The sequence below is a fragment of the Alosa sapidissima genome, chromosome 4 (assembly GCF_018492685.1).
Source record: "Alosa sapidissima isolate fAloSap1 chromosome 4, fAloSap1.pri, whole genome shotgun sequence".
Classification (NCBI taxonomy): Eukaryota; Metazoa; Chordata; class Actinopteri; order Clupeiformes; family Clupeidae; genus Alosa; species Alosa sapidissima.
In genome coordinates, this window is record NC_055960.1 from 24,718,803 (window position 1) to 24,734,022 (window position 15,220).

A 15,220-nucleotide genomic window follows, 5' to 3' on the forward strand; every position below is an offset into this window, starting at 1 on the left:
AAATAGGACAGGAAAGAGTAATATCACTGCAACAGTTTGCACCAACATAAAGTTTTATGTCAATTCAAATGATTTTATATACACAGTGCATTGTTCTACAATTACAATCCATTAAAGACAAAGTTTCCACATAAAATATGTTACCTCATATAAAATTATGTATAATTATTGGTTGGCAGAAGATTATGTAACATTTTTACATTTTCAGGAGAATAAATTTCAAGTTTACCTTGGTTGTCTGAATACTTGTGATAACTGAACAGAGTTAATTTACTATGGGATGATCCCAAAGAGTACACCTTCAACAGTGTTTACCACATCCAGCACTGATCATGTCCTTTCACTGTTTACTGTACTGGCCGTGCCTATTCATGAATGAGATAAAAATGAGACGTAAAATGTCTAGACTCTGGACTAGCCAATCTTGATCTACTACACCTGCAAACCGTTGGACGCCTTTTTTTATCTATCCATTTCTGCTTTCTCCTGATTTTGGTTTCTTCTGACATTTCGGCTCACGACCAAATGTTCTGTTCGTTCCACCACCATCTGCTATCCTGGAGTCGAATCAAAAGCGGGCTGACAGTGAGCGATCACTCACTACCTGGTCAGAACACAGATACTGGCCCTGTGCTGAGACTGTTAGCAGCATGCCTACCGGCAAACCGGTTACAGGAGAAACCGCTAACTGAGGACGTAAATGACTTAAATCCTCTGTTCTTATCGGTTCTCCAGGGACAGTCAGTACGCACAGAAAAAAAGCATAAGGCCTTCTATCCTGGAGATCCCTTTTGTGGTTGAGTTCACCCAACTTGCCTGAGTTTGCCAACTCCGCATTGCGTTGGTTGGCTCATGTTAGTGATCACATGATCCCTGTCTGACGCACAGTGACAATAAAACACTTTTTTAATTGTGTGTTTTTTTCTGTGTGTGTGTGTGTGCAACAGGATGCGTTGTTTAATTATCGACATTCCTTCCAAAACAACGTTAAGCAAACTAACAAGAAGCAGCAGTCCCACCCTACTGCTCCTAACCCCCCCCACCGCCCACCCCCCCAATACACACACAACCCCCCCCCCCCCCCAAATCCCCCTCCCAGCATCAGCCTTTCCAGTCCATGGCCCAAACAAGCCTCCTAAAATAATCAGGGACAGCTGTTCCTTCTGGGATGAGAGATTCCCTTTCAGGGCAGTACTAATGCATCAGCAGGAGTGTACAGAAGGGTCCAGGAGAACAGGGCCAGCACTGGACCACCACTGTCCAAAAAAATTGCGCCACTGCGGTTATACGTCCGCATCCAACTTATAACAGACGGACTCCACTTTCTTCTGTGGGAACCACAGCACAATGCACATCCTGTTCAATACCCTGTTGTGCTCATCTTTGCAGGCTGGTACTCGATGTGCAGCATGTTGTTGGGGTTTTTTTTTTTTTTTAAACTACACAGAGTTCATCAAAAAATGGCACCTGAAAAAATCCTCTCCTGTTCCAGACACCGGTGTCCCTCTTGCCACCTATCTGGCAATGATGCATCATGGGAAAGAGGAAGAAGAGGAGGAAGTGGTGGTGTCAGTGACATCCACAGGCCCTGACCACCATGTTGCGGTACTTCTTGAGGATGACGTTGGAGCTGTCGTCAAAGTAGAGCACGGAGATACCGTGGAGCTGGGTAGGAGCACAGCAGGGTTTCGGCACTGTGTCTGGGTTTATAAAGTGAACCTAAAACAGGATGGAGAGAGAGAGAGAGAGAGAGAGAGAGAGAGAGAGAGGAATCTTGGGTTAGTGGTTGTGGAAACATACTGAAATCTCAAAACATAATCAAGTCTCAAATATTTATTAGAGCCAATGTAAGACTGCAAATCCATGTCTTGCCAGTGAGCCCTGTAGGTTGCTTATTAGATTCCATTCATATCATCGAATCAATGATACACAAAGACTATCAATAAAAAACCTTAGTATCTAACACTGCTGCATCTGCTAGAGTTTGCCTGCCAAAGCACTAAGCACAATTCTAAATAAGAGATAAGCTGTAGATGGGTAGACTAAAATGTTCCAGTGGTTCTCACCAGTGTTTGCACTATGGCGTGATTTGTGGCGTTCATGTAGGAGTTGAGGGGGAATGCGCACTCTCCATCGCAGTAATACGCTGCGTAGCCCTCTGGAGCGATGATCCAGTCCTGCGAGGCCAGCAAAGGAGACAGCTGTGTTAATAACTTACCATCACTAGCTTTTATTAGAGAAAATACAGCATTGAGAATGACATGCTTCATCTTTAGCAAGCTGGACATATGAAATAGTTAACAATCAATCAAATGTTTGAGAGGGAAAAACTTAAAAATAACTCTAATGACATTGTGTTCTCCTCACCTGCCACCCCAGGTCTCTGAAACTGACATAGAGCTCGTGCTTCTTGCAGCCCTGTTTCTGATCAGGACTCAGGCTCTCTGTGGAGAGGGGAAAGAGAGTATTATTAAAAACGTGGATTAAAAACAGATACCTCTGTCTCCTAGAAATCTGTTCATCACTTCAGATATGTGCTGATGTGTGGTGGACTAGAGTGGAGTAGTGCCATTGGCCTCTATGGACACCAGCTGCATCGCAGCATTGAAATTGACTGAGACAGGTACTGAGGAAAACACAGCTCTTCTCATGGCCTCTATGTGTTTCATCATGCAAAACAATCCTACAACTTGTTTTTACCTCCTGATTAAAGCACAAGGGATCATTCAGGGCTGTATGTATAGTGTGGCTAATTTGGCTTAGATGTAGCACTAACCATGAGAGTGCAGTATGGTCTGACAAATGGTATCAACAAATTCAAAACAGAGAATTAAAGCATTGGCATGAATGCTTTCAATTACTTAGTTATGTTATATGGCTATACTGCAACATTACATACACATATGGCACATACGACAAATGTATTTGTATGTACCCGCTGCGGCAGCCTCGGCGAGTCTCAGAGCCTCCTGGCTGCCACTGGCACTGGAGCCAGAGCTGGAGCTGGAGGTCGAGGCCTTGTGGCCCTTGGAGCGGTTGCCGTGGCGCTGCTTGTGGCCCGAGGCGGAGCGCACACCCCGGAGGTGCACCTCTGTGGCCTTGAAGAAGGCCACCATGAAGGGCTGCTTGTTGCGGGGTCCGCTGCTGCCCACAAGGCCTGCACTGCGCAAGTTCACAGTCTGGCCTGCAGGGGGAGACAGAGAGGCATCATTGTCAGTACACTGTTCCCATGAGTGCAACCTAATCAGGCTAGAACTCAAATTTGTCCGCTTCTCTGTGTTCTTTTTTCTTGACAGTGGAAGCATTTTTTACTGATGTAATTTCTCGTCATGGTAAAAACTACAGCTTAAAAAAACACTGCCAGAACATTTGATTAATAACTCATTACTCATTGTTCAGTGACTCACACCATTTGAAATGACCAATTCATTATCAACATGGAAAAGTGTAGCTCCATGTAGCTTCTTTAAGACCCATGAAGCTCAGTTCTCTTGAGTGCTCTGTATAGGTCAATTCGACTCACCCTCCATCCCCTCTAAGACCAGCTGCAGGCCCAGGTTCTGGCCTGGGTGCAGGACCCATAGGTTGCTGGTCACGGTGACGTCAAACACCAGCCACCCCTCCTCCGCTGCCCAAACCACCCGCGAGTCCAGCATGAAGAGATCCACCTCACTGTATGATAACAAAACAAATGTCACTCTGTTACCCTCACATTACAGACAGTGACCGAGGGCATGGCCTCTGTACTAGAGGACTAGGTTTACCTCCGGTTAATGCTGTTATACATAATATAAATGAACTTAAGTTAGTATTACTGGGATAGCATGTCAAGTCACAAAAAAGAAATTCAAATGATCATGTGTTGCCGGGTTTCAAATTGCTGCAATCTGTGTCACTGTGTCATAGCCTAATCAGACAGGGTTTGTTTGGGACTATACCGCCATGATCTCAAGACCATCAAAATGAAACTTGTCACACGGAGGAGATTGGAAGGAGTTTGTCTGAGACACATATGATGTAAGAGTCACACACACACACACACACATACACACACACACACACACACACACACACACACACACACACAGACAGACCACCAGCCACAGGAGTGGAGTTGAGCAAGCAACAACTCGCACGGCTCCCAAAACAGATTGCCCTTATTAAATGCGCCGTCTCTTATCACAGATTAAAATTCCGGGGCAGATTCGAGGGCGATAGAACCCCTCGGGGGCAGATGTGGCAAACAATGAGTTGGTTTACAGGTTGAATTACAGGCCCCGGGGCCGTGGCGCTCAGACTGGGTCATTGTCTCCCGCCGTCTCGTCGTCTGCGTCTCTGTGACAGGAGCATGGGTGTCTCTGAATGACAAAGGTGTCAGTGTGGGGTAGGCAGACGAATTGAGCGGGGTTGTTATGACAGGGTGTGTGTTACCTGTGTGTGTGTGTGTGTGTGTGGGTGTGAGTGATCTTGGGATGGGGTGGCATAAACTAATATAAACAAACAGATACTGATAAAAAGACTACAGAGAAATGAAATGCTAAAATAAATCAAATCAGTAGGGGGTCTAGCCTTAACCTCAAGCCCAAGAAATAATGATTTGAACATACTTAAGGTTAGTAACAGGTTAGTACTCTTAGGTTAGTAACAGGAAGTAAGAGTCTCTCTCTCCCTTCATCTCTCTTTCTCTCTCTCTATCCTTTCATGTCTCTCTCTCCAGTTTCCTTTCCCTCCCTCCCTCTCTCTCTCTCTCCCATGTGTGTGTGTGTGTGTGTGTGTGTGTGTGTGTGTGTGTGTGTGTGTGTGTGTGTGTGTGGTAGTGTTAATGGTGATGAAGTTTGGGGCTGTAAGTGAGAAGATGTGGGTAGTCTTCACAGATGGTGGAGACCTGAATCTGCCTGCAGGAGCGCGTAGGCAGCACTTTGTCCTGGTAATTGACGGTAATGACTTCATAAAAACGCTGCTCGCCGTACGGAGAGACCACACTGTAAACCAGAGGCGGGAAGTCCAGGGGAGTGACGGGGGCTGTCAGCACACTGACGGCCAGTTCCGTCACTAAACGCACATCCCGTCCACCTCCAGACAAAACACTCAGCATGGGTGGCTCTGCTCTCTTAAACACTCCATTACATCAGTTTAAACAGATTAAGTCCACAACGAGTGCCAAAAATATAAGATATAGAGCATTAGAAAACAAAAAGTACTGGTGAGTGAGTGCTGGTTAAACCAAAATGGCACGAAACAGCTCTTTCAAAAAAAATGAAATGATCAGATTACTGAAAGTTTACCTGTCTGGGTGTCGGTGTAACACCTGATAGACACTGACGCGGAAGGTCTCGTTCTCGTAGCGTTCCTGGACGAAATTCTTGTAGATGCGGAACTCAGCTGCTGTGACGGCCTCGCCTTCAGGGATGCGGGACAGGTCAAAACGGAACTCCCTCTGGTGCCTTGGGCCAGGGAGGACCTCCAGATCAGGCTCCACTGAAACAGAGAAGAGAACAGAGAGAGAGAGAGAGAGAGAGAGAAAGAGAGAGAGAGAGAGAGAGAGAGAAGAGAGAGAGAGAGAGAGATGTTATGAAACCACTGGTGAAAAACCAACATTTAAAACCAATCTAATCAGGCCATATCATCAGTTATAAAGTCACAATATGCCAGGAACACAACAGAGAGGGGCAAGGAAGAGAAGGCAACATGAAGAGAGGAAGAAAGAGTAAAGAAAAGAGAAGGGGTATGGAGAAAAAGAGAGGCATAAAAGGTTGGGGAAAAAAGAGAAAATGAAACCACATTAGAGGAAGAAACAGAAAAGGGGAGCAAAAGTGTTCAAAAAAATAACAGAATGAGTATGTGGTGAGCAGGTGAGGAGAGTGAGTGAGTGAGGAGGGGTGATGAATGGATACAAGAAGAGAAACAATGTGGAGTGAAACTGCAGAAGAGAGCCATGAACATCACCATGAACATCACCATGAACATCACCATGATCATCACCATGAACATCACCATGAACATCACCATGAACATCACCATGAACATCACCATGATCATTTTCATCATTTTCATCATTTTGATCATTTTCAAACAGCTGGCATAGACAAACTGGGAGGCCATGTGGAAAACAAAACACATCCTATTTCCACAGCACAGAACACTGTTCTCATAACGGATATAGCAGAGGACTGTGGGGAGCCTCTGGTCCTGTTCTGGCCCTTATTCAGGTCAGATCCGGGCTCAATCGGATTCTCTCTAGGAAGTCTCCTCTGTAATACTGCATCTCGATTCTTACAGACATTCCACTGCCTGAAACTGTTGAGCTGCTGTGCCCATTTTAACAATTCTCTGACACTGATTACTGTAGCCACATCAATGTGTTGAAAAAAGAAATGTTTGCCTCCACAAGAGCCTGATTGATCCCAGTAGCAGGGGACTCCCGTCCACATGAAGTAGGGCTCCAGTTGTGGGTGGAAACCGCACCCCCGGCTCAAACCGGGCCTGGACTTAAATCGCACACATGTGTCGACCACAAGAAAAGCTCCATTAAAACACTTGCCCGGAAGCTCCTGGTACCCTGCGCACAGACACATTGAATCGCTATGTTTGTGGCGGGTGAGGTGAAATGATGTGGGTTACAGTATAGTAGACTCAATAGAAGTCATGTGTGTGTGTGTGTGTGTGTGTTTAAGTGTGTAAAGGACTAGGCTTGCCTGCTCCCCCTTATATTTTGCGTTTTGGCCTAAACTGCACTCAACATAATTGCCGCTCTTTAAGTTGTGCTTGGGGAAAGAAAAACTCTGGGCTGACATCTCAATTGTCAGACCCCCGCATCTCCCCTGGTCACCAAGGAAATTAAGACCAACACTGAGTTTTCAGTTGCCTCACTCTCACTTCACAATTTTCACCGCATATATATTACCAATCCTCGCTATTTACCTAATTAAGCCTTTAGATTGACTGGACCACCCAGCAAGAGCGCCGAGAATATACATTGTTTTGGACAGGACATGTGTGCCAAGGCTAAAGTGATATGCTTTGTGGTTTACAGCAGTGAGTTACAGAGCGAATGCAACAAATAAAAACATGATGTCAGATGAGCGTTCGGCAGACGCCCCGTCCCAGTGTGAGCGCTGGCACCTCGGCCTTCCCCTCCAAACAACCTGGAGCTCCTCGCGCACCCCGCGCGCTCTCAGACTTTCCACAGAGATGGCGACGCGAGCCTGAAACGTTTCCTGCATTTTTCCAGCGATGATGTTTTTATAGCGTTACCCAATCTGTTTGTCCTTGGAAAGCTCGCTGAGGTCTCCAACGCAACGGGGGTGACTTCCCACACCAGAGGTGTTCGAAGAGGGCCGATGATTACCCTCCCCCCTCGCTCATCCTGCCCACGAGTGGCCACCCATGACATCATATCCCGGTGATGCCACTGATGCGAGCATGTTGTTGCCCCGAGCTTCGGGGAGCACCCTGGCAATGAGGTGGAAGCGGGGGCTGGGGGAACCTACCATTCTGAGCTAAGTGCATTCTGAAGCCCGCGAGTCATTTGTTTGACCGCAATTAAACACTGGAAAGAAGGCATGGGGAGTTTTATGAAGGCAATAATTGCTTGTAAGGATTGGGAATGTTTATGTTGAGGACCATTAGCAGCAGAGATCAGCCTTCAGATATGCAAACATCATCCAGACGTAACGTTTCAATAAATTTCCTTCTACTCCGAACTTGGACCAGTGTGCATGTCGGAGATATAACGTAGGAGAGTGTCATCACTCACTTGCGGTAAGTCGCAATTGTTTCAGCAATGCGCCAGGTGGTTCGTTTTGTTGTTATCCGCCTTTACAGGGAGCAGCGCAATGACGCAATGACTGTGAGACTAGATAATAAAGGTGGAACATTTTAGGCCTGCATGATAGAAAACTTCTGTCCGTGTCCTCAGTAATTATTAGATATCAGTGAATAATTCAATGGGACATAAAATATTGTAATGACCGAAATGCACTTGGCCTTTATATACACACTGGCATTAAGCAAAATGCAGTCTGCAAAATGCATACATTGTCTTAATTTTAATATAGGCCTATAATATAGGATAGCCTACTATATTATACCGTGCGCGTTGAAGAGCATAATTATTTGTATGAACGTCTCTTAACCACATTGGACATGAAAAATGTGAGTTTTAACGGATCTTTTCTATATTGGGGAGGCTAACTGCATAGCCTGTAGCACGTGTTTAGCTGAAAACTGACTCAAGATTCTGTGCAGTAATGATGTTGGAGGCAATAGATAACAAATAATTCTATTTTAAAAGACATTGTTGAGACAAAATGTAGTCGTTTTAGAGATGGAACATTTGGTGACCACAAAGTCCCTCAGTTTTGTCCTGCAAATGTAAAAATGTCACCCTCTCATTCGGACAGGCTAAGCACCATGTACACACTGAAACTGAATATTTATAAGTATATTTTGACAATGCTTGAGTGGATTTCTACAACATTACACATTTCCATCATAAACTAATTTAATCCAGGAGAAGTTAAGCCTTGTAGAGTAAACTTTGCACTTCCTTTTGCGTAAATCTCCCCCAGTATGTTCATTTCGCCAATTAAAGCCTACTGACGGAAAAATGGACAAATGCGCTCTCAGGAGAGGTTGGGGAAATAATTGGAGGATTAATCTGGGTTTAAAGAAGGAGGAGAAAATCTCCAGGGAGATCTCCTTAAACTCTGCTCAATCAGCTTAGCATCACAAACAGGTGGATTTTCGCATTGTTTACTCTTACACATGCTTTTCCATAACCAAGCAATAATGAACGTTGGTCTACATTTTCATTCAAAACGCTCATCTCATACATCATTACAAATAAACTTGGAGCAGGAGATAGACAATTCTATCAAGACTGTTTCAACATCCCAAGTACAGTAGGCACTGCTATAGAGGAACAGGACATCAAGGAAGTAACGGTGGTGGCCAGGTATCCTACCTGACTGAGGTATACCATACCTAATGGACATACTTGGGATTTTAATATCCAAATAATCAACAGAGAGCTACAATGTGTCACTTATGTCACTGTAGCACAGACTGCCATGCTCTAAAACTGCAGATGTAATCAAGGTTAAATCCAGGTCACAAAGCCACACTACTCGGGTTATATGACAGTCGGATCGCAGCAACCACAGCTATGTCTCCATGAACCCATTTATTACTGGGCACTGATCATTTTGCCTAGCAAGAGCAAGCAGTATGTGTGCATAAGTCAACATCTCATCCCCTCGAGGAAAATGAAATAAGGAAACGAGGTGGGTTGCAGCCCACACGGGTGTGACATATACCCCTAAAAACAAGAGCACAAACACAGCCAGACTTCAGGAAAGCAAAGAATGTGAGTACTGAGAGACCTAGAGGAAGTCTTTCGACGTTCCCTTCTGGAAGTTATGATGGCTAAGGAGGGAAATACCTTTAGTCAGTGTGGTCACTTCCAAGGCCTGTCAGCACTGAGTCAGGACTCAGGCTTCAGTATAGCTGACACAGGGCCGTCAATCGAAACGGATGAACTCTCCAAAACCACTAACACTGCATAGCAACGGTTCGGTTTTTCCTCGCTCTGTTTGCCGTCATTGTGACTGGTGGTTCACCATCACTGCAACATCTCTGCTGCCACTGCAGCTGAGGGGCAGAAGCTCATAAAGGAGCAGAGTCTACCACTGACCCAGGATCAGCTCAGAGCTTAGTGGATTGGCGCCAGACAAGGCCATGGATCTGTTTCAGAGTCAGCAGTCTTACGTGGGGTTGACAGTGGAAGGAGCCCCAGCTCACCTCGGTGTCTTGAGGTTAGTGCGAGTGAAACCAGGCCCGAGGGGTGGTTTCCAAGGGAAACAAAGGCAGGATTTGGGTTTAATAAACCTAATAATGTCCGAGGAAGTCCCTGTTCGCTCACGCCCCTATGGACGCAAAAGCACACTCAAACACCCCAGACACATACACACACACAGTCAGAAGCACACTATGTGACACTATACACTAAAGATTGCACTTTCTATGCGCTCTCCCTGTCACTTATGCACACACACACAAGCACTCACTTCCACACTTTTCTCTACCCATCACTTTTTCTCTCCCTCTCATACAGATACTAAGCTATCTGAAGTAATAAAGTGGGTGTTTAGATGGAGTATCTGTGTCTCTATCTCTCGGTCAGCTTGTCCTGCCCTCCGAGGGGTTCAGAAATGCCTCTCCAAATCCTAGTCATGCGAAGCAAAGCCACACTAAACCCCATCTCGCACAGCTTTGAAGGGATTCCCAAGAAATCGGATACAGGCTTGTTGTCATAACATTTGCTACAAGGAATGTTGAACAGGTCAATTTGAAGGAAAAAAGAAAGTCATATTTCTTTAGCCGTAAGAAATCCTTTCTTTAGCCTTAAAACACCCCCACTATATTGATTAGTAATTCCCAAGTTAAATGAGCCTACATGTCCGATGAAATGGTACAAGAAGGATGGAAGAAAAGTCATTGTGTGCACTATATTCACTGTGGCCATCCTTGATACCAGGGGTTTTCTTATCTCATAATGGGACAATAACATTAGTCTTCATAGTGCTTACAGAGCTCTGAATTTAATCACTGGAGGCCTACTAAAGAAAACTGCTGAAGAGACTTCGAGGAACAATTACAGTTAGGGTTAATAAAAACTCTAAGCAGAACCAATGTTATTTCTCTAAAGGAAATGTAGTAAAATGTTTACGGAAGTCTGAAATATGCGACAAAATACCAACGACTGCATTGCATTTTACCCGTGATGGACCAACTGCGTAATCACATAAGGATTGCTTATTGTTTCTTTGAAACAAATATAATTGTTTCGTTTGCTCGTTACACGGAGAACCCCATTACACATAAACACACGAAAATGAATTCAATGCAATAAAAAAAAAAACCAGGTAATTCTGAGAAACTTACCCAAGTTGACAAAACTCATAACCATGTCGGCATCGTTGAGAAAGCGGCTGTCTTGAGGAGTCTGTCTGGGAGGATCTGGTGTCGTGAAGACGGGGCCGTATGGGTACGAGAAGCCACCAAGCTCGTCCTCGCCTGTCGAAATCGCCTTGTACAAATCCAACATGAACATTGGGGCAGCGGTGTGCTTCTCGTAGAGGTTTGGCCGGGGTCGGTGCGGTAACCCAAGGATGGAGAGAATCTCCCGCTGCATGTCTTTGCGCTCGTGGCTCCGCAGACGGCGCTGGATGAAACTTGAATGAATTTCGTTGTCAACCGTAAAATTGGCCGACATAGCATCAACCACGATGAAGCACCTCCACAAGAGCATCAATAATTGTGCGCATCCACACAGTAACGGAGACATCTTAGAAATGTTTTGTTAGAGGCAGGTTATTATCTGTAAATTATCCACGAGCTTTCGAGAGCGCACAGCACTGGTGCCAAGTTCAACCTGTTGCTTCAGGCTACAATCCCCTCATTATTCACGATGTTTTGCAAGTGGTGTATTGAAATGCACCTTGCGTTTGGGCATGTGTACCTTTCCTTGGAGTATGTTGTCGCTATCACGCGTCCTGGACACTAATACCGTTGTAAGGACAGCTTTCTGGTGCTGACAGTCCTATTTTAAAGAGGAGGGTCGGTAGCCTACCGCGTGGGTGGGGCACAATGCCTTCAGTGCGAGAGTGATGCCATTCTGAGTGGTCGTGGAGTGGTCGGGGCGGAGGTGAGAAATCACTGGATCCTTAATTGTTGGACCGATTACCGTTTTTGTAGTGCACACTGTAACGTTTTATTTTATCAAACTTACAGAATCTCTGGGAAAAGCCTACATCAGAATTAACGTTAGGAGATAAACATGTAAAAAATAGGCTAAAAAGTAAAAAAAAATGAATAAAAAGCTGTTTGTTTTAAATTATTCATGTATACGGCCCATTTTGAGTATTTTCCCCGGCATTGTATATCATCTACTTAGGAGATTATTGCTCCCACATACTTTGGCCTATAATCAAATGCCTGACCTCTTTGGAAAGCTTAGACACTGTAGTTTCTTGGACAACAATCAGAATAGCTGTGTGAAGTACTGGCACAGAGGTACAGAGGCTAGAATACTGTTTTATATTTCTGCCGGATAACAAATATCTCTGAACTGACCACCATTTCAGCCCTCTAGGTCACTTGAGATGACTTAGAAACTGAGCCCTAGCACCAGGTCTTGTGAAGCTGTGTGCAAAAGTAGATCAATATAGAATAAAAAATGACTGCTTTGGACCATTATTTGCCAAGGTATGCTCATGAGTTTTGTATAATGCCCTATGGAAACACCCTGGACTTTTGGGTTCCCAAAATGCACACTGACAATAAAAGGCTTACTGTGTGGCAACCTCTTGGTGTAGAAGCATAATCCTGGTCTCAAATGAAAGGTATCACTTTGAGGTTTCTTGTGGACTATTTAAATTGTATGTCAGGTGTTCTGTTATAGACCGACTACACAAAATTTGGAATAATTACAAAAAAGTCTCTATTTTTGCATTTACTTTGTTTGTTCAATGGTTGTGTATAAGATAAACTATACATCTGTACAACTAATATTAGATAATACAACATTAAGATTCAATTTCTATGGATTCTTGTGAATATTTCAGTACCCAATATGTTGCATCTACATATGGTGCTGCAGCTACACATCAGCCAGAAGTCAAGAGTAGCACCAAAAGCGGAGGAGGGGGGCATTTTGGATTAAATTTAATTGAGACATAATAAGATTAATCTGAAAATGTACAGCACTATACAGATTGTACATCAAAAAAGTTGGCATTTTTGGATTCCCAAGAGTCAAAGCTTTGAAATGGTTTATAACATTACTATGCTACATAGCAATATGGTGCATACAATTGATTTAGAATGTTGGGGGGAGGGGGGTAAATGACCCGGTACTGGAACATGTTATGCATAAGTAAGGAACTTACAAACCAACCAAGTGAACACTTTACTGTGTTCCTCATACCATCAATAAGACTTCAATAAGATCACCAGCGGTCTGTCCTTTAAGACCCTCTGTCCTGCTGTGATGTCTCACTGCATCTCCGGGTCCCTGTCCAGTGGTCACCCATGACCTCTGCACCAGCTTGCCAAAGCAGACCCCATGAATGGTGACCGGACGTCTCTCCATTTGTCTATCAATTAGACCGCTCTGTCCGAAAAGTTCATCTCACCAGAACAATAGAGTTGGAAGGCAAATCTTTCTCATCTGAGGCTATTGAACTCCATTAAAGACTATGATTGACGCTAATGAGACAGAGACTGAAGGATGTGGCCATAACATGGAGGAAAATGTCAAACAAGTGGATAATGGTCAGACTATACAACCAATATTTGAAACATAAAAAATGCACTATTTCCGTTGACATAAGTTCAAAGGTGAGGGGTTGACAATTAATAATAACTGTGAGGAAGGGAGGGGGTGTATAGCCAAAGACTCACCTTCATCAACAAATAGACAAAACATTCCAAACATTAAAATGGTTAGGAATACATCAGCAGTGGTGCGTGCACTCATATTACTGTAGTAGCTCAGATTGATCCTGAAGTGTGTGAAACCGCCATCAACAACAAACATTAGGCTCTTAGCCCGCCATCATCAGGCTGATCTCATGATCGACACACTGCGGCCATGATGAGTTTAGCCTTTATTGTTTGGATGTTTTGACATGGCTGAGGAGAAAGGCCTTCTAATTGTCCTTAATCCTATCACTCACAGTGCAGTGGTCAGAGCACTGACCTTCCTCTGCCCCACCCCCAAACACTTTGACACCTGTGTGCCCCCTCCCTATCAACCACCCTCCTTCTCAAACCTTCCCAAGTCGCATTCTTGAGAATAAGGTCTGCTCCAAGGAAGGGACCTTGGCAATAGTCTGTGCAGAGCTGAATCTGCAAAACAATCAAAATGGTAACGAAAATAATAAAATAAATATTGTACAATATGACAGGGAACATAGTGTCTCTAATTTGGAATTGCTTTATAACATAAGGCCTGCTCTGAAAACTATTTCAAGGACAATTTTATGTTCTCTGAAAATAACAGAATATCCTTTAATGAAATAGGGAAGAATGTAAATGTGTTGCTAAACTGAAAGGACAGTTTATACCACAAACAAATTCATATCTTTTGACATGGAGATAAGTCCTTGCATGCCTTTCAAACTTGTCCCTCAATGCCTCATATGCAAATGCCAACATTTTGACGAGGGTGAACTGCCACAATCTGGGTTGTTCTCATTTCCATTACAATTGTTACTAGCATCTATCACAAGCTAATAGGGGGGGATCAATCCTCATCAACAGCGGAATCTACAGACCACAAACAAAGACCTTATGGTTCTTCACAGCTAGAATGGGCCATCCTCAGGTGCACTGTTTACCAGTGGAGTACATGACCAGAGAGGTGCGAACTGCACACTGATTGCAGCGACCTGTGACCAAATCATACCATCAAAGGTGAACATATTATTAAAGGCATATTTGCTGTGGGTGTTTGGATGTTGATGATCTAGTTTCTGACCTGAAGTGAAAAGATTACGCTTGATGTGGTGCATTAGATTATTCCATGCATAATATAGCAGTATACGTTATATGGGCGTGTGTTTCAGAATGTTTATATTTACATTTCACCTTGTAGAAATGTTTTTATCCAAATTGTGTTTGACGAAACAGTGAATCTATTCATGCTTGAGCTTGCTCACCCTGGGATAAGACCCCATGACCTCATTTTTTTTCTCTCATTTTTTCCTGTTTTAGTCCCAGCCGTCTAATTTGTGGGTGAGTTAGTTTAGTCTGTTGATGTGGTTCATTGCCACGATGCCATGAATAATGCAGTGGTATGGGCCTACGTGATGCACAGAGGGCAGTCAGTGGTCGTGTGTTTGCCAGTGCTTCCTTTGGAAAAAGTGGTGCCGTATTGGGTGTTAGTTGGAGCTACAGAAGGTCCTGTGTGGTGATTCAGAATGCACTGGCACAGAAAATGCCTCTGTTTAAAAATCTTGGACCGCAAAGCTGAAATAACTTGATGGCTATATTTAGATGTAAGGATATATTTTTGTATATCTATATTAAAAAAAACCTCACTCTCTCTCTCTCAGACACACACACACACACACATGGACAGACACACTTTCTCTCTCATCTTATTTGGTGGATGTCATCTGTGCAGTCTGAGTTTAGACCTCACTATTAGTCAGGT

The 15,220-nt window shown here is 44.1% G+C and overlaps 1 protein-coding gene across 1 annotated transcript; it reads right to left on the reverse strand.

Moving 5' to 3' along the window:
• Positions 1-1,112: 1,112 nt before the first annotated feature.
• LOC121707261 (bone morphogenetic protein 7-like) lies at positions 1,113-11,553 on the reverse strand. The gene is made up of 7 exons (XM_042089678.1): positions 10,945-11,553; positions 5,286-5,478; positions 3,524-3,672; positions 2,936-3,184; positions 2,368-2,444; positions 2,067-2,177; positions 1,113-1,719 (listed from the first exon to the last, which is right to left on the reverse strand). Exons 1-7 carry the CDS (start codon positions 11,345-11,347, stop codon positions 1,570-1,572), a joined length of 1,332 nt encoding a protein of 443 aa, XP_041945612.1. The 5' UTR covers positions 11,348-11,553; the 3' UTR covers positions 1,113-1,569.
• Positions 11,554-15,220: the final 3,667 nt, after the last annotated feature.